This window comes from Vigna umbellata, chromosome 4 (assembly GCF_029865625.1).
Source record: "Vigna umbellata cultivar VRB3 chromosome 4, Vumbellata_1.0, whole genome shotgun sequence".
Lineage (NCBI taxonomy): Eukaryota > Viridiplantae > Streptophyta > Magnoliopsida > Fabales > Fabaceae > Vigna > Vigna umbellata.
This window is the reverse complement of record NC_142168.1, coordinates 7245962-7271157: the sequence shown is the minus strand read 5'-3', so window position 1 is coordinate 7271157 and position 25196 is coordinate 7245962. Positions and strand designations below refer to the sequence as shown.

General features: G+C 30.2%; 2 protein-coding genes across 3 annotated transcripts; both read left to right on the top strand.

Annotated features, from left to right (window-relative positions):
* Positions 1-1235: 1235 nt before the first annotated feature.
* On the top strand, positions 1236-9521 carry LOC124840603 (uncharacterized). 2 transcript variants are annotated; one of them, XM_047316683.2, is made up of 14 exons: positions 1236-1719; positions 2550-2608; positions 3225-3342; positions 4073-4146; positions 4463-4531; positions 5095-5667; positions 6297-6829; positions 7050-7114; positions 7197-7276; positions 7409-7513; positions 7674-7813; positions 7909-8037; positions 8599-8751; positions 8842-9521. In XM_047316683.2, the coding sequence occupies exons 1-14, from the start codon at positions 1530-1532 to the stop codon at positions 8978-8980; spliced, it is 2427 nt and encodes an 808-aa protein (XP_047172639.1). In that variant the 5' UTR covers positions 1236-1529; the 3' UTR covers positions 8981-9521. The 2 variants fall into 2 exon arrangements, with proteins under 2 accessions (XP_047172639.1, XP_047172640.1); XM_047316684.2 differs by lacking the exons at positions 1236-1719; positions 2550-2608 and having other exon boundaries at positions 4473-4531.
* A 5262-nt stretch (positions 9522-14783) lies between these two features.
* Positions 14784-19994, top strand: RHB1A (RING-H2 finger B1A). The gene is made up of 5 exons (XM_047314472.2): positions 14784-14944; positions 15828-16006; positions 17426-17795; positions 17934-18043; positions 19563-19994. The coding sequence occupies exons 2-5, from the start codon at positions 15944-15946 to the stop codon at positions 19575-19577; spliced, it is 558 nt and encodes a 185-aa protein (XP_047170428.1). The 5' UTR covers positions 14784-14944; positions 15828-15943; the 3' UTR covers positions 19578-19994.
* Positions 19995-25196: the final 5202 nt, after the last annotated feature.

Here is a 25196-nt window from a genome sequence, read left to right as displayed (position 1 = left end):
GTGCTCTTGTATCATTTGAATTATTTTTAGTTAGAAGACTCAAAGAGTTAAAAGAATACATAATAGATATTATTATTGCGCAATAATATATATGATTGTACACATTCCTATAGTAATAGGTATATTGAGATCAATATATAAATTTAGAAAATGAACACTTAGAAAAATATGACATACTGTAATAGAATTCTGAAAACAAATCTTATAAGAAATTTACACACTATTTTCAACTACCGTGTTTATAATTTTTTCTTTTTATATTTCACTTAACTTATTAATCTTTATCTAATATAAAACTTTCGAGTCATATTAAATTTCTGACCATGATAAAATAAAAAGGATTCAAATCAAATGTTCTTAAAATCATCCAGAAAATTTTCTATAGGTTTCACACAGGACATCATAATAAACATTTGTATAAGTATGAAAAAAAAAACATATGATGTTATAAATGTAATGTATTGTAGTAGTGTTAAAGCAATAATTTCAAATACAGTTTATTCAATGTTCAAACTAACATAATTAAAAATACATCTTAATTATTTAATTAAGAAATATAAGTTTTCATTATTTTTGTCAATGTTAATAATATATATATATATATATATATATATATAGTTTATATTAAATTCTAAATTCAAATAAAAAGTTTGATTCAATCTAATAAAAAAATAGTTTTCTTAATTTCAGTTTACTTGATTTTTTATTTATTCCATCTTAAATTTTTTAAGTGATTTTGTTTTCAATTTTTGTTGATTCAATCTGTTCACAACACGTTAAGTAGAAGTAACTGAAATGAACATTGAAACTACATAGTAAAGCAGCATTCTCTACGCGATCATTTAAAAAATAACGCGTCTTGGTTGCTAATTTTGGTTACTTTCGCTGAAATAAGAATTAAGATACTTATATAATATATAATCATTGCTATATAAAATAATATATTTCGTCATTACCATATTTCAAATATTTATATATTTTCATAATTCACAATTATATCTATTATTTTAAATATTTCTATACCTTTTACATTAAAAATAATTCAGAAGTATATTTAAAATAACAATGATGTAAACAACTATACATTACAAGCATAGTAATATATTAAGTATATATTAATCGATTGTTTTTGAAGAACAAAAATAAAAAGTTTTTGCTGATTATATTCTTAATTATATTCCCCCTGTCTTCTTTTTCTGTTATTTTTTATCTGTTCTGAACATTCGAAACATCGCAGGTGGTAGAGTAATCGAGGTCTAACATCTTCACCTCAAGTCAACCCAACAAGACTTACCTAAGCAAAGAGCATCATCGTATCATAGATTTTGTGTCAATTATGTGATTATTTTTACTACAACATAGCCCCTGACTCATAATTCACACCCTTTAGTTGTCTTTACCACATTCCCACTGACAAAGATTTCTCATTATTATTTAATTAATCAACTAACACCCTTTTGCGTCACTCACTTTCTGGCGTCTCCATGATCTCACAATAGCCTCAAAATCACACCAACAGTGATAGAGAGATGGGTTTCAATTTGATTCTATGGTATCATCTCAATCTGGTTCTCGCTGTTCTGCTGCTCTTTTCCTGTTCCTTTGGTCTTTTCTCTGCAAATGATGAAGTGGGCACGGGTCAAGGTGAAACCTTTACTGTTTCAAGCTTCAGTTACCCTGAGACTAGGCTCAGACCCTTTGATTTGCGCTACATCAGAGGTGTGTTAGCCCATTGGCAGTGGTCCTTTCTTCACAGTGATAATTATTTGCTTTGTTATTGTGTCTGGTTGTTCATGAAGCACTATCTTGTGTAAATTTGAATGGGTTGCAATTGGATTTCAATGTAAAGGTGAATTTATTGGAGAACAATCGCTCTCTCCGTGCTTTCCTTTGATCTTACTTCGGCTGCTTAATTTCTAAGAATTATACTGTTGGCATGATTTTGTATAGAAGAGGGCTAAGGTGTGAATTAAGAATTAAGCCTAAGAAATTTTAGGGGCCTGGCAATAATGTAAATGATGAATATGTTATAAAGGACTTTATTTTATTCAATTACGAGTCTTATGCCTTTGTATTTGTCATTCTGATAGAAATTTCAGACTATGGCAATATTCTGCTTTTCTATCAGAAAATGTATTTGTATATGGCAATATTTGATCACTGTAAGAACCATAAATTAACTTGAAACATATTACACAATCTTGTTTATTGGGCTGTTTGTCATTTGTTCTCTAATTTGTGATTCATTGAATTTGTGACATTTAACTAATACCATTAGAATACTTATATGAGCAAGAAATAGATAAAAATCAGCCTCGTGTCATTCACTTTCATTATGCTTCGTATGAAAACAGAGGTGAGATAGGATTACTGATGAAGCTAATTTTTCCTTTACTTACGTTTTGGTAATTCAATTAGTTATACGGTTTGTGAATTCGTTATTTTTTACAAAACTATTAAATATTATAAACAACTCATTTTCTGATATTTAAGGAATCGATGACTTGTGGATGATCTTACTTGTCTCTTAATGTTTCCCATTGCTGCAGTTGACTTGCCGCCATGGTTTTCTGCACTGTCTATAGCATTGAAGTCAGATGTAGACATTGTAAGTATATTCATCCCTCTTTGTACATAGGATCATTTTAGAATAATAGTGACAGAGGCTTTGGATAGCTAGCTTTTGTGATGTGGATCACCTAAGCCTCTTATCATTGAGTATCAGAGTCTTCCACCATTTTCAGCTGCTAAAGAGTGGTGACGCCAACATTGCAGTGTTTATCTAGGACTACTCAAAGGGCTAGTGCACATCCAACACATGTGAGGCATAAGCATTGGGGGCTACAGATTGTGGTCGGATGTTAGATTCAATTCCAAGCCATAAGACTCAAGTCCCATGTTGTAAGTTTGGGATTCTACCGAGTTTAATGAGACCTTGGATGCCACAACCACAATGTCTAACCTTTAAGGGAAGGTTCCCCAACTGCTGAGTGAGTACAGTTGGTGCTAAAGCTAGTTCTCAATATCTCTAACTAATAGGGCTACTTATGAAGAAGTTGACCAAAAGGGCTAGGTGAAATGTCGTAGAATGTAGTCTAGGACATCAACTCTCAAGGGTGGTGCTATGATAGGAACTTGAGTATTACATTTGTCTTTCCTTTTAGTTGTCTTTGGTTTATTGCCTTCCCTCATTTGTTTATACTTCATATGCGCATTGTTTTCAGGATATCTCAAGAATTGAAAGGGTTCCAACACGCACATTGCCAATAATATGCTTTAGAGATGGAAGTCCTCCACTACCAGATGCCTTAAACACATCTCTGAAAGATTCAGCCACTTCTGGTACGCAATCCACCTTACTACTTTCGACTAAAGTTAATTATATTTTCTTTTTTTTTCCTAATTGAAGTTCAAGAACATAAATTGTCATAAATTTCTTTTCAAGAAATATTTATGAGCTCGTTTTGTGAAGGGCTTAGCAATTGAATTTAGTATACCTTATACATACATTTAAATGATTAAAATATTGGAGCTTTACCAAGTTCCCACCATTCATTAAACTAGTGTCATAATTTCTAAAGAAGCAGGCACATGTCTTGACTCAACAGTGCATGTTTACTTTTTTAACCTCTTCCATTAATTTACATTATCTACTATGATAATTTCCTTGGTAATGGATGGTGCTGAACTCATGAATGAGTAATGTTTCTTTGTTACCACATGTGCTTTTTTTTTAAATCACATTGACATTACTAATTAGAGATTCAAGTCTTTTGTTCCCTTTCCTTTTCTGCCCCTTACTTCCATTTGAATGTTGATGACTCATTAAAAAACCAACAACCAGGAGAAAATGTTTTGCGATTTAAAAGAGGATTGTTCTTTCTGAATTGTCATTATTCATTTGGAGGAACAGAAAAAGGGAGACAACAGATTTCAGTTCTCCCCTTTCACTTGCTGTTTCTCTCTCATTGTCAATCTCCTATCTTAACAACAAAAAAGAGACAATATCATTTTAGAACTTTCTAGTGCCATTGGCCTAATATAATTACTTTTTGTTCCCCATTTTCTTTAGGAATAAATGGTCTGGATGTGGAGCAATGCTTTCCCATGCAAAAAAATATCACTATGAAACTGACAAACAATCAGGTATTGTTGTATAGGTCCTTTTAACTTGATGTAAGCTTTTGGATTGCTCAATTTCTCCCTTTGCTTTACTAACATAGATATATCTTCCTTAAAATTGAAATTCATATCGTCAAGGAACATCTGTCTTTAAAGTTTAAGCTGTTTGCTAACATATATTGGCTTTATATGTTGGACACATCCCCTCTATGTACTTGTCCACTCTGCCTTGCACCATGGTTATTAGGTGATGGCACATGATTAATTTTATATCACTATTGAATTTTGTTTTGTTGTTTTATAATATTGTACAGAGTAAGCATAACAAATTCTTGTTCAGATATCTCCAGGTGTTTGGTATATTGGTCTTTTCAATGGGATTGGACCTACAAGGACACAATCAAAGATGGTACGGTTTATTGTGATATGTAACTTCTATCCAAAGAAATTTTAAATTATGTTTCATTACTATTGGAAAAGTTTGTTATCCTTGGCATGCAGTCTGTTAAATACATTTGTAGACTACAAAGATTGATATAATGTTGGCAAATTTACTACCTTTTCACAGTACTTGTATCGTGATAAAATTTTCAGCCAATGGTCATTTGAATAAAATCTATTTGTCTTCCACTTTAAAGAACGTTCAGTCTGTCAAGTGTAACATATACTTCCTATAAACGAACCCACTTTTTTCCAAAGCAAGTGGAAAGATTCTAATTTCAAAAACTTAAAAATTGGGTTTTAAGGCCTAGAGAATATATTGCTTTGTCCAGAAATGGTGTATTACACATTGGGTGTTCAATGTTAGATTGGATACTTGCTCTAATGTTGATTATACCGATTTCTGTATTTGTTCCACACTTAAGTACGAATTCCTTAGTTTATTTCTAGATGCCGCTACTATATCCCTAAGCAAAGGTCTTGATGCATTAACCAATGTGGATGGATAAACAATTACTCCTCTGTCTGCAGATTATCCGGGGTCCATCATATTCCTTTATTGCCAATATAAGTGTGGAAGCATGCACAAATTCAATGATGAGGGGGGATTTCTGTAACAGTACAGTTTATCCACTTTCGTGTGAAGCATCTGATGTCTCTAATGCTTTGGAAACTAAAGTGAACAAGTCAATGTTGGAAAATTTGGTGACCTGCAAAAGTAATTCTGAAGCATTTTGTGTTCATGAAGGTGTGCCAAACTTCTTCTCCCTGGACATAATGAATGTGGCAGAAGAAATTATCATTACGGCAACAAATATCAGATTCAATGTTACTTCATCAAATGATGTTAGTTTAATGTGTTTTGTCCGCCATGGTGCTATGCCTTCGGTGACTTCAAATGATTATTCCATTGATGTAGCTAAAAGTCCCCTGGTTATTCATTCACCGTTGATTGGCCGTTGGTATATTAGTATAGTGCCAGTCAATCTTACAAAAACTCAGGTTAGCAATGTAAGAGTTTGCTATTCGGTGGAATCACAAGTGCTTCAATGTCCACTTGGAAAAGCTGGACCAAATTGTATAATGGATAGCTACTTGCTTCAGGTAGTAATCGAATTCCTTGCGTGATGCTGTCACCTTTAGTTCTTCCTTTATAACAAGATCACATGGGCTCTAAATTGTGTTCGTGGGATATTCCTTGGGACTGCAAACTGCATTTTAGGCCTAGAAATTTAATAGGTAGAATCAGGATATGATCAAATATAGCCATATCTTGTAATCCAGAAATTTCAAAGAACATTAAAGTATATATGTTAACTTTCTGTTAGCAAATCACGCACTCTGGTAACATCTGATGTGTACACTAATAGAGAGGAATGTATCATGCAGAAATTGGAATGTCTTCTCACTATCACATTGAAAATATCAGTATGCATGTCGTGCTTGTCAATTTGGAGTTCACTTATTGGCTTCTTTACTTGGATAAACTTCTGCTTTAGACTTTCAACAGTTAAACTATTCTATGCCTGTGCCTAAGAAAGGGGTTTTTAACCTATAAATATTTTGGTTTGTTGGTCCTTTTCTTTAAGGAAGTTCCACCCAACAGGATACTGAAATGGTTTCTTTTGTTGGTTGGTTTACTACTATTACGTAAAGATGTGTTCTATGTTGTGATGTTTGAAAATATTGTTATGCACTGGAATAAATATTGACAAGAGAATGGTTGTCTGCAGACATTTGTAAGGAGAGGTTCAACCCCTTTTGAATCGTATTATTTACCAGTTGGTGGAGCATCTTATGATTCTGCCAATTTCCCTCTTGAGCCACTTTTAAAGAACTCATCATACATTGGAGAATCTGATAGCATTTGGACTTACTTTCTTTTGGACATTCCTCGTGGTGCTGCTGGAGGAAATATTCACATACAGCTATCCTCAGATACAAAGATTGGTTATGAAGTGTATGCTAGATTTGGTGGTTTACCATCTCTAGATATCTGGGACTATTATTATGCTAACAAGACCAGGAGAAGTGACCCATCTATGTTTTTCACGCTGTATGACTCAAGTGATACCAAAGTTAACTTTTATATTATGTATGCTAGAGAAGGAACTTGGGGCTTTGGTCTAAGACATCTTAATAGCAATAGTGATTATATGAAAGGACTAAATATCATGTCCATTTCACTTGAGCGATGCCCAAAACGATGTTCCTCTCATGGAGACTGTAAATTTTCGTTTGACGCTAGTGGACTAACGTCTTACAGGTTTATCTTAAGCCCTTAGCTTGTTAATTTATCAGTTGTGTTTACATTCCATTTGTTTTCCTAAGTTGCTAAACAAGGACCTTGAAAGTCCATGGTAGTGATTGAGACACGTGGAAAAAAATTCAATGCCATATGGTGGAGTTTCCATATTTCATGTTTGCATCTGATCCCCAAACCATTAAGGAATTTACCAGTTTGAACATTTACTTGTTTGCATCAGCTTCTGCTCCTGTGATCGAAACCATGGAGGCTTTGACTGCAGCATTGAGATTGTAACACATCAAGGTGATTACTCATTGTTTATATTCATAAAATTGGCTCATTAATATGATGAACAGATTCCTTATTCCATTAAAAAATTTTGTAGGGCATGTACGACAATCAATTTTTCTCATTGTATCAAATGCTGCAGCCATACTTCCTGCCTATTGGGCCCTTCGGAAGAAGGTGATTCTTTCACTTTACTATTGCTACTACTGATAACTCTTTATTTCACTATATAATATTTTTTGCTTTTACATAGAGTCCACAGCTTCCCTTTTTATTTTATGAAACCTGTAAATAATTTCTTTAATGCAGGCATTAGCAGAATGGGTTTTATACACATCCAGTGGGATTTCAAGTGGACTATATCATGCGTGTGATGTGGGCACTTGGTGTGCGTTGAGCTATAATGTCTTACAGGTTAGAGCTTCATCCACTCTTTCTGAAAATATATAAAGCAAAAACAAGAAGAAAATTAGACTTTGTATTATGACAGATGACCTTAAATACAATGTCACGCAAAAATGGCTATATTTATGTTTGTGGGAGTTTACAAAGGCTTTACATATCAATGTTTCAGTTCATGGACTTTTGGCTCTCATTCATGGCTGTGATTAGCACTTTTCTTTATCTAACTACCATTGATGAAGTATTTAAGAGGGCAATCCACACAGCTGTTGCTATCCTTACTGCTCTAATGGCTGCAACAAAAGCAACCAGGTACATGAACTAGTAGACGGACGATTTAGATCCAGCCTCTCAATCATTAAAGGTGTCAAGGCCCTTTTCATATTCTTCTATGCTGAATTGTGCAGGTCTTCCAATGTTATTCTTGTGATTGTGATTGGTGCTCTTGGTTTGTTTGTTGGATGGTTGATAGAAATCTCAACAAAGTATCGGTCCCTTTCCTTTCCAATTGGAATCTCATTTAACTTCTCTCACTGGTATGTTCTCTATACCAAGATATAAATTTGTTTCAATAAGATATACAATATTATATTGATATTTTAGCAACAATTTTCATTTTTTTCACTTTTCATGCATCTAGTGCCTGTTGTTGTGAACCCTCAGCCTCATTGTTGTGCTAATTGTAGCATAATCTGGCTATATGCTACTGTTTAGAATGTGTTCCATAAATCACACTAGTAAGTATCCAGAAAATCTATAAAAAGACTGTGTGATTTAGTAAAGTCTAAGAGTGTCAAGTTCTATGAATCTAGGATGATTCATTTGTGGAAATGATGCCAAACAAGGTAATTCATGGAGAAAACTAGTGTTGAGACATTGATATGTGTTAGGAGATAATAATCAGATTTCATTGTTTTCCTTGGTGCTTTGCTAGTTTCCTTAGAGAGCCCATTGTAGTCACTAAAGGTTGATTATGTAATTCACGTATATAAACATTCTACAGTATTTGATAGCAATGTAAATATAACACAATTATCCATTCTCTCAAATATTACATTTATAACTGAACAAGTGATAGTAATGAACTTCCACTGCAGTTTGCAAACTATAAAGCGATGGCTCTATAATCTTGTCAAGACCCTTTTGAGACGGTACCACTTGGCATTTGCCTTGGCTGGTTTTACTGCATTGGCCATGGCAGCAATAAGCTGGACACTTGAAACCAGTGAATCCTACTGGTTTTGGCACAGGTATTACATAGTCAAATCACATTACATCTATCCTCTCTCTTTCCCTCATTCTTCCCTTCCTCATGTTACTCTCTTTTGAAATGTTTACAGCATTTGGCATATTACAATATACACATCTTCTTTCTTCTTCCTTTGTTCAAAAGCAAACATTGAGGACAGTGAGACAACGCATCCTACAGATGGAAACTATGAACTGACTCATCAGGATTCACTTCCAAGGAGTGGTTAAAATAATGTCAGAGGAATAGGTTAGTGTAGAAAGGGGAGAGAGTTTGATCAGATTTTAATATTTTAGCAATGGTATATGGACACTTGCATACTGTATACACCCAGTTCATACCTTTCATGTATCTCTCTCTTGCTTCTTATATCTTTCTTTGGGTGTATATTGAGCTTAAGTGTCCATAAATCATTTTAGTTAACATGTTTAGTGTTTGTGGTGAGTTCATGTGAAGGTGGCACAAGAATGTGAGGCTGCCAATAGTAGATTTTGATGCAACAAACAATGATCAAGCAAAGCAGTGTCTTGTAAATTCTTAAGGTTTGTTTCTGCAATTCTTTATCAATTTTGGCATGATTGTGTCTAGGATAAAGAATCAAACTATGCCTACACTTTTGTCATAGGATAAAGGAGCTCTGTTTATGTTACTAGTTATGATTTAGAAGATAACTTGCCTTTGAACTGTATCATATTTGGAGATCTTTCTCCTTAAAAAAAACATCTCAACATGATGAATCTAAGATATTAATATATGTGTTACGCATTTGTATTTTGTTTTTGAAATTAAGATATTAATATATTGATTAAATGTCAAAGCTAATAATAACGAGTAAACATGCATTCTGGTCCTTAACATTTCAAGTCTTAGTTGTTAATATTTTAATTCATGATCTTGTACAAATTTTATTCTAGTTTAACACTTTTCGGACCATCATTTAGTTTAATCTTTAGTGTAAAATGAGATGAATATAACTTTTTAGAAAAACCAATTATTAAAATTAAGGATTTTATCAAATAAAGAAAACATATGAAAAGAGCAATATTTATAATTGTTGTTGCAATGCAAAGACTTCAACAACCAAAGTTAAAATTAAATTATTTTTATTACTAATGTCATCTCTATTATGATTATCATGGTAGCAATATCATAACAACTCATTTCACACTCAAATCACAATAAACTTAATTAAAATTATCCTTAAAACATGTGATATTATCATTTCTTTTAGAACAATACAGTTATTTAAAAGTTAATATTTCTTTAAAAAGTTAAGTCAAACTACATCCCTGTCAACTGAAATGCATTGACAAGGGTCGATGCATGGAAAGTGTTTCATTATCTGCATTATAACATGAAAAGTTTTTCTTTAATTTGTCGGAAAAAATATATTTGTCGAAATTTGTGCGGAAAAAGTTTTTCTTTATTAGCCCATATTTTAACATGGAAAGTTATAAAAAAAATTAAAATATATTTAATTTTAGCTGGAATAGAACAGATCGTGTAAGGTTTTAATTTTTGAAACAAACAAATATGTAACACGGTGTAAAATTTAATTTAAATATTATTTTTTTAAAATGAATTCCAAACATGAAAATTGATTTTAAATTAAATCGAATAATATAGAGTATATATAACAATTTGATTATGTTTATGTGGAGTTTTTCAAGTATATATTAAGCTGTAAAAAAAAATGGATTAAGGTATTGGTATTATGATGGGAGGAGGAGCATAAATATTTGTGGAGTGTTAAATCCTACACCTCCAAGATCTCATCCTCCACCTCCAAAAATTCTACTTTTAACCTTCTGACATCTCATCATTATCCTACATCTTTAATTTTATAGAAAATTTTATTTTTAATTTTAATAAATATATTTTTATTTTCTTCTTTTTCTTGTTAAAAAGACTCTATATCACCTTAATAATAACTAAATTTAAAATTCAAATATTATTTAATATAATTTTATATTTTAATAATTATTAAAATATGATTTATGTTATAATAATAATTATATTAAAAATATAAAAATAAAATAATTAAAAATAAAAATAATAACAAAAAAGTAAATTATATTAAATAAAATATTTAATATAATCAAATATATTAAAATATTAAATTAAATTAAATAATTATTAAAATTTAAATAATAAACAAAATTTTAAAACAGTCATTTATCAAATAACAAATAAAATTATATTAAATAAAATATTTAAATATACTAATTTATATTAAAATATTAAATTAAATTAAATAATTATTAAAATTTATATATAAAATAAAATTTTAAAAACCATTCTTTATCGGATATGGATATCCGATTTATAACTTATCGGATATTTATATTAACAAATTTTTCAAAATTTTGTTTTTTTTAACTTTTAATAATTATTAAATTTAATTTAATATTTTAATATAATTTAATATATTTAAATATATTAAATATGATTTTAAGTATTATTTTTATTTTTATTTTTATTTTTATTCTTATTTTAGTTATTATTTTTCAATTTTCTTAATAGAACTATTTTAAAAATATAAATTATATTTTATTAATTATTAAAATATAAAAATATAATAAGTAATATTATAATTTTTATTTAAGTTTAATATTTATTAAATTTTAAATAAAAAGCAAAGTATTAACATATTTTAAAGATTTTAATATATAAATAAGCTTTTTAAAAAACAAATTATTTAAAATTTAATAATTATTTAATTTATTTTAATATTTTATTACAATTTAATATATTTGAATATATTAAATCAAATTTATTTTTATTATTATTATTTTTTTTTTATTATTTTTTTTTTATGTTTTGAATATAACTATTATTATAATATAAATTATATTTTAATAATTATTAAAATACAAAATTAATTTAAATAATATTTAAATTTTAAAATAAATTAAATTAAATTATCACTAAGGCAGTGAAGATTGTTTTTAGTAAAAAAAAAAGAAAATGGAAAAATATTTATTAAAGTTAAAATTAAAGTTTTGAAAAAGTTAGAGATACAGGATGATGATGAGATATCAGAAGGTTAAAAGTGGAATTTTTAGAGGTACAGATCTTAGAAGTGTAGATGAAACACTCATATTTGTGGGTGTGTAGTAGAAAAAGTCCATATATAAATTAGGTGCATTAATGATGACTGATGGAAAAGTTTAAATTAGTAGACAAAAATCCAGAACAGTACAACATTGAGAGAATTTTAATTTTTTATAAAAGTTTTGGTGATAATAGATTATTAATGTTATCATTTAGAGGTTTAGAGTCATGACAAGTAGAGAAATTCTGTATTCGAAAAAATGATTTTTAAAAAATTAAATATAAACTTGTGTTGTTTTGTCTTTTCCTAATTTCTTATTTCTTAAATATGAAAGAAAGTCCAAAGGAATCTTGTACCCATCATTACCCAGTTGTTTTCTCATTTCTTTAAAACCCTCTTAGTCTTAAAATATATGTGAATCCAATTTGTTGTTATCCAAATGTGTTATTATTTATATAAAACTCTTTCAATTCTTCCAACAACATAATAAATTTGTCCTTATTAAAAATAATAATAAAATCAGTAAACCACTTATGTAAACAAACGGCTAAACCTACTGAACAAGTGTTCTTTTGTATGATGATGCAAGATCTTTTAAACTTTTTTAAAAGTTTTATTTTAAAAATTTAAATATGTTTTTAGTTTTTAAATTTATTATAAAATTAAAATTTGTTTATATTTAAATCTTTGATACATTTTAATTTTTAAACTTTAAAAATAAATTAATATAGATATTTTAATTTGGTAATGTTAATCTTTTTAATTTATTAAATTATATTTTATGTTATTTGAAACATATCAATGTAAATAATTCAAATCTTATTTTAAAATGTGTTTAATACATTAAAAAAATTAACATAATTAAATTAAAAAGATATTTATTTATTTTTAAAGTTTGAAAATAAAAAATATATAAAAAAACAATTCTAATTTTATATGAAACTAAAAGTATATTTAACGTATTTTTATTTATAAAAGTTAAATTTTGGGCATTTAAGGGATAAAAAATAAAGGCATAAATTTGAGAACTTTTAAAATCTGAATACCAAAAGGCATATAATGAATCTTCTAATTCTTTTTATTATCCCTATAATTATTATGTCTTTTTATGGTAAAATTACAATTATTATGTCCGAATTATTATATTTTATTTCACATCACCAGATTTTGATAATGTTACGTGGACCCAAGTTCTACATTTCATGCAGCAACACACCTTAAAGTGGTAGCCAATGAATTATTTCAAATAATTTATAATCCAGAAAGAATTAAGCTCAAGACAAAACTGTAATTGAATAATAAATTGCAATTATTATATTATTAAGCTGCTTAATGAGGATTTCGTCACCTTCATTTGTTTTTTAATCTCGTGACTAATCAAGAAAAATAGTTACCGACATATTCTCTTTTCTTTGTAGTTAGAAAGGAAACAACCCAAACCTAATATTATAGAAGTTGATCAACTTACTAACCAATTATTACATAGGTTATGTCACTGTATAAAATATTTTTAATAAATTATTATTCTAATATTTTGAAATGTAGAACATTGTTATATCAATTATTCAAACTAAAAAATGTTAAATAAATAATTAAGATATAATTCATAAATCACTTTAATAGAACATTATTAAATCCCTTTACACCTATATTATTGTAAAAACATTTATTGACAAATTGTTAATAAAAATGGTATGACATGATTAAAAAAAAAACAATTTATCCTATGTTGACCATTGATAATATATTTATTAGTATAAGGTCATTTCTTCGATTGAGTAATATGAATAGGTGGAAATATGGCTATCATTTTTCAATTTCAAATATTTAATTTTTCTCCGTAATAAATTCGTGAAAATAAATGCTTATATAATACACAACGTTAGTCTTTTTTATCATAATAAAATCATGAAATTAAAGTTATTATATTTGTTTGAATTCAACATTCACTTATTATAGTCTTTATCTTGTTCAGCAGCCCTAACCCAAAGGCTAAGCTAGAAACAATTTGAGTTGACTTTTTTTGATATAAAAGTCTTGATGGGATTGAAATCATAATAAACAAAATTAAAAATAATTAAAGATGATTACCATAATTAAAGTACTTGGTAAATAGGAAAAAAAATAGTCATCACAGAAGCCTAATGGGCCATGATACCCTGTTAAATATTTATTCATGATTTTTTAGGATCCTCTTATAATAATTTAACACATTGTATTAAACTAAATATACATACTAAAACATTAATAAGAAAATGATTTTCAATATGTTTGGTTTATTTTTTCCCAGAATATTCTCACAAACTAATAAAATAAATTTTATCGTAATGAAATAATGCAAGCTAAGAACCATAAAAGGAATGTTAACTCTAAAAGTGAATATAGCATTGTATATAAATGAGTTAAACTATTCATAAATCATTTCAATTTAAGTGACGAGTTTATTTATGTGCTTTAATGGAACAATTAAGGTAAAGTTTTGATATAAACCTAGTTATTTAAATAAGAACTTGGCATTAATAATTTTGTAAGTAACTGGTACACGTTTGAATGGAATAAAGAGTTGTAATTTTATTTATAAATTTGTTTACATAGTAAACTCTAATTTTTAAATTAAATATTTGATTAAATCAACCTTCTTTACAAATTTACCATAATTTTTTTTTTATTTTAAGTAATAAATATTACAAAAATTATTCAGTAGCTATATTTCTAGTTTATTTTTAGCAAGATGTTTGAAAATTTTTAATTAGTAGTTTTAAAATAAATATCATGGGAAAACTAATAGAAAATTGAAATTATGAACGAATTAATCAAACAACAATTTCAAACTTTGAAATTAATTCAATTAACAAAAATAAATTAAATTTCAGCAACTACGATTTTTTCCACAAATGAACAGTGAAATTTCTGAAGTCAAATATTTAATTTTCAATGACACCCAAATTGTAAGAAGTATTTTGTTAGAAATAATAGTCTCCATACAAATAGTGTACTGTGTTCTGTCGACGAGGAAAAAACAAACGAAAATCAAACAAAGATACACAGAACCATAACCAAAGTCATACTCAGCTTCCTGAAACAAACCCAATTCCTCAACAGTTTCTCATCCTTCTCTTCACCTAATCTTTGCCAAAAGGTAAGTTTTTTGCTTCTACTCTTCACTTTCTCAGCTCTCATGGAGTGTATTGGTCATCTACTTCAGTTTTAGCCACCCTTTTTGCCTTGTAAATAGGGTTTTGTGCTTTGAATTTGGCTGTGACGGTTTTCATTTCCTTCCTTTTATTGTTCTCTCAAAAGGTTCTTGTTTTGGGCTGTTTTGTTTTGTGGGTCAAGGCGTTTCCTCTGTTATGATGTGTGTGGTTGTGATTTTTTTTGGAGGGTGCCCCTCTTCTTCTCTCTATAGTATTGACTATTTGGATTTTAATGACTTTTCTTCTTGTAAGTGTATTTTTCTTTAACGAAATTATATGCTAGCTCGAGTTATCTGTAACTGGGATTTTAGTGGTTTTGGTTAAAATATATTCATGATAGACATGGAGATTGATGTTCTATGTCAAGATATTTGCACTATACTCTATTGCAACCATTATAATTTAGGACACAACTTAAAGGGAAATCCTTTGTTGCTTTTGGTTTGGTGTTGTTTTCCATCAGAATTGGAATTTCACCCCCAATAATCTATGCTTCGTTTTAATCTTTTTTATCATGGAGATTATTGAGGTAAAACCCTAATTCTTGTTGGAGGTCAATAAAAAAATCATCTAAGGAACTCTATGAGTTTTATCCTGTAATATGTAGTTGTATGGCCTTATTATGTACAATAATATCAATGGAAATCTAAAGAATTCTAGAATCGTTTCTCAAAATGTAGGCCTTGGCTTCCTATAACGTCTGATTTATCACTTTGTGTTTAGTTGAGTAATTTAAAGTTTCTATTGATGTAATTGTGGCTTTATGAAATTGATTTCGTTTCTTATGTGGATTAATCCTTAATGTTTTTTGTTGGCTTGTGAAAGCAGAATAGATGCATAAAGTTTGGTGGCCTCTGATCTGATCCCAGCTTCATTTCAAACAACAGAAGAGAATGAAACTGTCAATGAGTGTTTTGATTAAATAACAAAATAATTATTGGAAAATGGGAGGTTGCTGTTGTTCTGCCAGAAAACCTAATCTGCAAGGGGCACCAGTGTATTACTATGTTAGTAGTTTTCTATCCTTTCTTATCTGATGTAACTTAGGCCATATGGTAGCTGATAAGAACTTTTCTGGTAATCTCACTCCAGCATTTTATTTCCAACATTGTCACCTATGTAATTTTGTAATCATTAGGATTAGCAATGATTGAGCGACGAACTATGTGAAGGAAAATTCAAACTAGTTCATAAGCATCCTGCTCTAAAAGCCTTAAAAAAATGGATTTATAGGGGAACCATTGCGCAGTAAGATATTAATTCTGCTTTATTTTGTTAACTAAATTACAAATTTTTTTTGGATGAAAAGTCCCTGTTCACTTAATTGAAAGATCAAACAGTTTCCCATGTAGTAATTTAGCAACATGGATTTATTGCTGCTTTTTGAACTTCAGCACAATTTTGTCACATAATATCAGATTTCATGCAAAAAGAGTGCTAGTGAATATTACTTTCACAGTTGAATCAAGTTCGGCATCTGCCAGAAATCACATTCATGACACTCAAAGTGATTTTGAATAGCTGCTACTTGGATGAGATGTTGGGGAAGATGTGAGATAGGATGCAAAATAATGGAATATTGTTAAAGTTCAAATGGAATTATTTTTCTCTTTTGTTTTTGTTTTTTGAAATGATTTTCTATTAGATTGTTTCTTTTTGTCACTACTTAGGCTTTGTTCACTTGAATGGATTTGGGGGAGAGTGATCGAGGGGATTTGAGAGGATTTGAAGATAAATTTTGTTGTTGTTTATTTGAGTGGATTTGGAGGTAAATGAGAATGCATTTGAAAGTAAAGTTTGTGAGAATTAGTATAAGATTTGATTGATGTAACAGATTAAAAAAATTTACTTCCAAATACACTCTCACTTACCTCCAAATCCACTCAAATAAACAACAACAAAAATTTACCTTCAAATCCTCTCAAATCCCTCAATCACTCTCCTCCAAATCCATTCAAGTTAACAAAGCATTAGTTTTGGTGGATAAAGGGTGAGGAAGTCAAATAAACAAGGTTAACCACCTTCGCAATTAAATTGATATTTTCTATGCTTGGACGTGGCTTTTATGAATACTATACTGAAGAGAATGAGTGTATCATTATCATCTTAGAGTTTCATTGTCATATTTGCAATTTGCAAAAATATCTTAGGAGTTTGAACAAAATTGTTATTGATACTATGCAATATATTTTACTCTTCTAAAAGACCTATGGTTTTTGCTCTTTCTTTCTTTTACATGAATGCATGATCCCCTAATGGAGGTCAAATGGGAAGACGGCCTAATTGTAGCAAAAAATGGATTGTTTTCATTGTTCTTTTCGATTTTGAATACTTCAATCTGATCTATCTACTAGTTTGTTGTTTTAGATTGTGGTTTATAAGTTAAGAGCTTATGATTTGAACCCGAAAATGAAAACTGTTTGCAGTGCCCGCCGACTTTTGAAGAGCATGAGTCTTTAACTTCTAATGATGGCACAAATGCTTCACTCAATGCTGGATTTCTGGTTGGTTTGAACCTGGAAGCATCCGTGCCTGATACATTCCAGCCCCCTCCCGTACCTCTTCCTTATGACACGGTTTTGGGAGGTTCTGCATCAACAACATATTCTGAATCTGGCAGAGAAACAGTTAGTAGTTTTGAAGCTTTAATTACTCGTGAAGATGTTGAAGAATCAAATTGTAAAGCTCAAACCAACTCCAGTCCAACATCTCCAAGGAAGGAAGAACTATCAAAACCGAATGAAAGTAAAATATTATTGATGGAAGAAGAGGATGTCTGTCCAATTTGTCTTGAAGGTACAGTTGCTTGTGTTATTAAAAGTAAATGTCAGTTAAATTTTCCATGTTTCAGGTGCACAAATCAAGAGGAATGAATCCTCTCACACACACAGGTGACAAAAGTAATAATTTTATATCTTTTAATTTCTAATGCAGAATATGATGTTGAAAATCCTAGAGATTTGACCAAATGTGAACACCATTTTCACCTATCCTGCATTCTTGAGTGGATGGAAAGAAGTGACTCCTGCCCTATATGTGATCAGGTATGGCTTTTGCGTTAGTTCTCTGTTACATGAAAAACCTCATCTTAGACTTGTTTTCATAATGTATGCTTGGAAATGCATATTTGGAAAGATAATTGCTTATTTTGCATCAGTTATCTCTGGAAACTGGTAAAACTAAATGATTGTTTCTTCAAAATAAGTTCATTCAAACATGCCCTAAGTGTCATAATATATTTGGAGTTCTACATTGAGTAGAATGATGTACTTGATCTGGTACTTATACTTGTGATTCTCTCACCTAATGAACTAGTCTTTCTAATTGGATTCTCTTATGTTTAAGTCTAACAATTGATGCTCTAGTTCAGGGTTGGCTCAAGGCTTTGGGAGACCTAAAGCAAACTTAAGAATGAGACTTTTTATTTTAAAATTTATTTTTCAAGCTTTTTTATGCCAAATTATCTATTAAATTGTCATAATTAATTTCATTTAATTTTCACTATTCTCCAATATCAACTCGTGTTCATAGGTTATTTCATTGGAGATTTCATCTCCATTATTTCATCTAGTTAATAGTTTTGCCATTCAATTCACGCAAAAATTCCACTTCCTCATTGAACTAGATGCAGAAAAACTCAACCCATAAATAGAAAGAAAAACATACTAATAAAAAATGGGGATAAAAAGATTGTATAAGATTTAAGGAATGGAATCTGTAGAAGAATTATAGATTAGAATAAATGAGGGGTAAGGAGTAGAATCAGTAAATGAAAAATCTCAGTGACATAAAAAAGAAAGCAGAAATCAACATTGATATATTATACTAAAGATAAATAATCATTCTCTATTTCCTAAGTAAAATTATAATTTATTGAAAAAAGGTTTTAAATCATTAAATATCATTTTTAATACGAGTAAAAATCAACAGACATTGATAATAATTTAATTAAATTTTATTGTTAAACATAAAGTTATAATTAACTTAATAGAAGTATATCAGTACTAAATTTTTTTTGAAACCTTTTGTTTTTCTTAATCATAATTTAATAATTAATTTAATATAGGCATATTTGTATTAAAAAAAGTTTTGAGGCTTTTATTTAGGTCTAAAGCGAGTGCTTTATCTAATTCACCCTTGAACCGACGGTCCTCTGGTTGAAAGTTGTCCTCCTTTTAAAGGGGTCCCTAGTTAGGACTCTCACATTAAGTAGAATGAACCACTTGATATACTACTCAAGCCTAGAGGCTCTCCCACCTAGTGGACTAATCTTTTTAGGTTAAATTTTCTTCTTGTGTTTAAGTCCTAACATCATGTGAACTAAAATTTTATTTGGGTTGCACCAGATATAGGAATTAAAAAGGGTAGAGGTGAAAAAAATTGTTTTTTGACAAACTAACTTTAGAAGTCCCAATTAGCTGCTAATTGTTCATTATTTTGGACAATAAAATAATATCTGTATGATAATTTTTATGTAGCAAATCAATTATGATATTTTGATTATGGAGATGATCAATACTGTTTTTGGTTGTTGACAATATTGTTCTTCCTTTGGTGTTACAGGAGATGATATTTTGATCAGACAATGAATTAGTTGGGTTGTTTTAAAATGAATGGCTTTAAATGGATGGATGATAGATGAAGTTGATTGCATGATGCTTGGTTAGATGATGGTAGCTACAGATTCATTTTCAATTCATGGTGCAAAGACGAAGTCATTGTTTTAGAAGGTTCAGCCATGACAGAAAGATACACCCTATACCATGTCTCTTCAAATGCAATTTCTTTTATTTTTAGATCCCAGCATTCATGTTCACACCTCTTTTTCTTGTGTTGATTTACTGCTTTCCTTTTCTTGTAAAAATTTCTCACTATTTATGTGTATATATATATATATATATATATTTATATATATCCGAGTGGATTCTGGGGTTCTGTATTTTTGAAATACAACCAGTAATTATAAAGTATACAATAAGATCTTTTTTCTATTTAGTTTTCTTCACTTCTTTATTTTCCATTATCATGGCTGTTTATCTGTTCTGTTCAACATGACAATTCAAATTCAATAATTTATGTGTTGGAAGTTTTACGTCGAGTCGACGAGAGATGAGATCAATTTATAAAAGAGTGTAAATTTTATTTTATAAGATGGTTTTGTAAGATTGAGTTGTATCTTCATAATATATTACAGTTATGTATCTGTCTTATAATTTTTTTGTTATTATTTAGTCTAGAAAAATTAGTTACAACAATTTATATTGTTTACCATTTTAATTACAAGATTATGTAAAACTCTACATTTTTTGAAAAGCTCTTTTCAAAACACCTTTCACGTAAGAGTGTTTTGGAAAATTTGTTCCGAAAGTCATTATATACGTTTTGGAAAGCTTTTTTTAGAAATCTCATTCTCAAAAGTTGACTACAGAATGCATTTCATACGTTTCAAAAATTCTACCCTGAAAATTTTATTCTAAAAATATCGTTTAAAAATTGTTATGACAATCTTGTTTCGAAAATTCCAGAAAAATTGTTCTGAAAAATTTTCAAAACAAAGTAAAATGATGTACGGAAGTGCCAGAACTAAAAGCTGAACTAATCCGTGAATACTCCATGACACATCACTCATCACCCTCATGGTGATGTATTTTAATGTGTACCTTTATAAATTTTGTGTATTTTAAAATTTATAATTTGAAATTTTTTTATTTTGAATTTTATATTCTAAAATAAAAATAAAAATAAAAAATTATTCTAAAATACAAAAAAGTTGTATTTTAAATTATATATTTCAAAATATAAAAGTTGTAATTTGAATTATATATTTTAAAATAAAAAATATATTATGAATTAAATATTTTGAAATATAAAATTTAAATTCCAAATACATAATTTAAAATATAAAAATTATGGAGATAAAATAATTTATGAAAGAATAAGAAGAAACTGCCATCGGGAAAGTATGATTCATATTTTTTCATGAGAACATATATTAAAATAATATCATTTTACCTTTATTAAATATTTAAATATGTTTTTAGTTTATACGAATATCCTTTTGTCTACTTTTAATCCTTTAAAAAATATTTGCAAGTTTATAATAGACATTTCTTAATCTTTTATTCTTAATTAATATTAGTTTAATAATACAAATAAAAATATTAGTTAATAGGTTTAAACCCTCTTTTGGTCCTCATATTTGTTGGTGAATCTCAAGTGGGTTATTATCGCTTTTTAAACTATCAAAATTGCGTCCATATACTTATAAAATTGAGCCAATTTTGTCCCCTCGGCGTTAAAAGATGCTGAGCTGTATTTTTTTTAAAATGGCGTGGTATTATGTATTAAATTAATGGGTTATGTGTTTTATCTTTATTTGTCTCCGGCTTCTTCTTTGTCTCCGGCGCCAATTTCTTCTTCTTCTCAATTCTTTCTTCTCAGTTCAATCTTTATTTCTTACAATCAAATTTTCCACTATGACTCCAACCCCTTCTTCCAAACAAAACTACCCCACCCAGATGAAGACTCCACAGTCCAAGCACCGTCTCAATTTCCATGGCCCCAAATCAGCACTGCAAATGCACCCTTTTCCCAACCCAAATTGTGCTGCAAACAAGGAACCCCCAAATTGTGCTGCAAACAAGGAACCCCTTTTTCCCTCGTTGAAAGTTGCTAATGGAGTTTATTTTGCTTTTGCTATTGTTCAGGTCGTTGGGTGAAGATGAAGCGAGGTTGAACACGCCCATTGTGATTTCGTTTAACGAAGGTAGAAGAGAGGTTTCGGCTGTGCAGAATATAGCCAACAAACATATCACATCTTATTGTTTGGATGTGGATTACTCTGGATTTTACAAATTCTTCATCCTGGTGAAAGTTTTTATATTCTTGAACTTAATATGGAATGATCGAATACACAATGGAAGGAGGTGCAAGAAAAAAGGTAATCTTTATTTCTGGTTGGGTCAAAAGAAGATGGTGGATCCGACGAGGTTGACAGTAGAAGGTTGTGGCTTAACGGTGTTGATGGTTATGTAGCACGATGGTGGTTTGGGCGAGGATGGTGGCGGGTGGCTAACGACGGCTAGGGTTTCTATGGAGAAGATGAAGTTAATGGGTGGGAGATTTTTTTTTTTTTGTGAATGGAAATTTCTGATGTGGAATTAACACATAATCCATTCAATTTAATACGCAATGCCACGCCATTTTAGAAAAGTGACAGCTCAACATCTCTTAACGTTGTTTATCAAAACTTAACGGAAGGGACAAAATTGACTCAATTTTACAAATATATGGACCCAATTTTGACAGTTTAAAAAGCGATGACCCACTCGAGATTTACCAACAAATATGAGGACCAAAAGAGGGTTTAAACCTAGTTAATACTAGTACAAACATATGTTTTACACGTACGTGTATCCTTTTTCAATTATAGATAATTAATTCAATATTAAAAAATAAATGATTTTAAATAAATAAAGATTTAAGAGGATAATATGATAAAATAATTATTTTAATTTAAAAATTAATTAAATTTAAATTAACGGTTAGGATAAAAATGAAAATATATTCCATCTTAAAATAACTTACCTAAGGATAAAATTGAAAAAAAAATGTACATGAAAAAGTATGTGTTACGCGATTTTTTTTATGAAAATAAAAAGTAATAAATTATTATTATAGTAAGTATCAAAGTAAATTTAAATAATTTTTATTATTTTATTATCTTTTATTAGATTATGTAACATCCCAATATTATACTATAAACTATAAAGAGAAGCATCACATACATGATAATATAGAACAATTATCCAGCTAGAACATAAAGTGTTAACTTTACAGTTATCCAAAAACAACTATAAATTTAAAACTTTATATACAAACTAAAGGATGATCAAAACTATATACAAGGTTATACTATACTAACTACTCCGCAGCATCACCTCCATCCAATGCCTGTTCTAGAGACACTTCTTCTTCCGCTGCTCACACCCAAAGGATGACATTGCAGAAGAAGAACACCATAACATACAAAATACAAGCACACAACAGGGTAAGCTAGTTTAAACAAAGATTAATCTCATACTAATTTACTAAGCTTCATACAATCATACTATTCATTCACATCAATAAACTCTTCACATATAACACCACACTGACTTTGATTGTCCGGACTTAGAATGATTGCCGAGCTATGGCGGGTCGTGCACTCGTGGTGGCTTCTACTGCTTTGCAAAGCCATTATCAATGGGTTTCACCCTACCACACTTACGAGGTTAGTCCGTTATCACTCACCTTGGGCCATACTGGAAGCACCCAAGACTAAGACCTCCTGCTACTCCTCACGACATGAATCAATCCTCTCTACTTGAGAATGAAAGACCATTGGAGTTTCAGGATAACCCCCAATACTAAGCTCCTGCATTTATTCTAAACTTACTTGAATCTCAACAAGAGAGTGCACTTTGAATCACAACATAGGGCACCACCATGTATCCTCTCATTGAGGATCATGGAATTACGTCCATTAACCATACTTTGAACTTTACACTTTGAAATCACCAACTTTCACTTTGAAACACAACTTACATCTCTAACCAATGATGTTACATAATACAACTTCAACATACTTCATAAAGCATTCAATGTTTCATTTAAAACAACTTAAGATCAAAAGAAAAGCGAACTAGAACTGAACCCCTCGCCCAGCGCACACATTCGCATAGCGAAACTAGAGGCTTCTCGAACAGCGGCACAGCTCGCTGTGCAAATCCTCAGACAGAGACCCAACCCTTTAAATCATTCGCATAGCGGTTAGACTCGCTATGCGAATAAACCGCGACTTGAATCAGACCCCAGACCCCTCGCATAGCGTCCCAGCTCGCTATGCGAGAACCTCAGACAGTGGCTCATGCTCCTTAAGCACTCGTAGAGCGAAACCCATTCGTTGTTTGAATAAAAAGAATAATAGTCCCAGACCCCAACCAGTCGCATAACGACCTGATTCAAACAGAGAGCAACTCTCTCAATCCATTCACACAGCGCACCCATTCGTTGTGCGAATGCCTTGGTAGAGAGCATCTCGCCAAGGTGACTCGCTATGCGAATCAATTCACACAACAAGTCTGCATAATTTGCAGAACAAAATTATGTAGAATTATGCAACTCAACCACATCTTACCAATTCTAAACATTTTTTTCAACTTCTAACACCCCTAGATTGTTGTATATACCTAATTAGACTTGAGTAACTAATTCTAAACCTTCACAACATCAATCTAAAGTGTTTATGTACCAAATTCTATTCCAAAACTACAATTCTCTCAACCTAGAGGCTCAAATCCAATTCTACCACTTTCCACAGTTTCTTGAACCACTTAAGGACTCAAATAAGTCCTAAATAACTTGTCTAAGCTATCCCAACTGACCAATACCACTTCCAACCCCAAATTCACAAATTCACTACTCCACTTCCTCAAAATGACTCTAAACCAGCCCAATTCACTTCACTTTCTACCTCATCACTACCACAACAAATTACTCACAACCAGTACCTCCAACATGCACAATTACAACAATTAGATTCATCCAAACCAATTCATAATCATCATTTTACAGTTTACACAATTTAACGTTCAAATAACAAACAATTAAATCTACTCAAAACCTACTGTTCAACTCAAACAGCACTATAACACAAATTTTATCACACACATGTCATACTACTAATTAAATCAATAATCTAGCTTCCCTTACCTTAGAGATAACAGTCCAGCCCACAAAGATATTCCAACAATGCCTTGTAACGCAAGGAAACTCAACAGAAACCTACAACTCACCAATTGGTGATAGAGAACAGCTCTTAGAACCTAAATTGAGCTAGAAATTGAAGGAAGAACTCCTAACCACATGCAAGACAGAAACGTTACATGCTCACAGTCCAAGAATACACGGATAAAAGGGGGAAACAACTTACCAATTGAGAAACATGAAATTGATCGGTCAAGATCGAAGCCCTCAACGCCAGGATCGCCTAGGCACCTCCTGATCATTGAACAGATAACTCAGTAGCAAGAGATGGTAGAGAGAAGTCAGAGAAGTCAGAGAAATAGTGTTCTAGAGAGATGAAGTGTTCTTAGAATAATGAGACGTGTTTATAAAAATTCTATTTATATTATAAGATTATTTTAAAGTAAAATA

Excerpts from the sequence above, each read along its gene's own strand:
- LOC124840603 (XM_047316683.2), top strand. The coding sequence starts at position 1,530 with ATGGGTTTCAATTTGATTCTATGGTATCATCTCAATCTGGTTCTCGCT. Across the intron at positions 7,277-7,408 it reads ATTGGGCCCTTCGGAAGAAG|GCATTAGCAGAATGGGTTTT; the intron begins GTGATTCTTTCA and ends TCTTTAATGCAG. Across the intron at positions 7,814-7,908 it reads GCTGCAACAAAAGCAACCAG|GTCTTCCAATGTTATTCTTG; the intron begins GTACATGAACTA and ends TGAATTGTGCAG.
- RHB1A (XM_047314472.2), top strand. The coding sequence starts at position 15,944 with ATGGGAGGTTGCTGTTGTTCTGCCAGAAAACCTAATCTGCAAGGGGCA. Across the intron at positions 16,007-17,425 it reads GGGCACCAGTGTATTACTAT|TGCCCGCCGACTTTTGAAGA; the intron begins GTTAGTAGTTTT and ends AACTGTTTGCAG. Across the intron at positions 17,796-17,933 it reads CTGTCCAATTTGTCTTGAAG|AATATGATGTTGAAAATCCT; the intron begins GTACAGTTGCTT and ends TTTCTAATGCAG.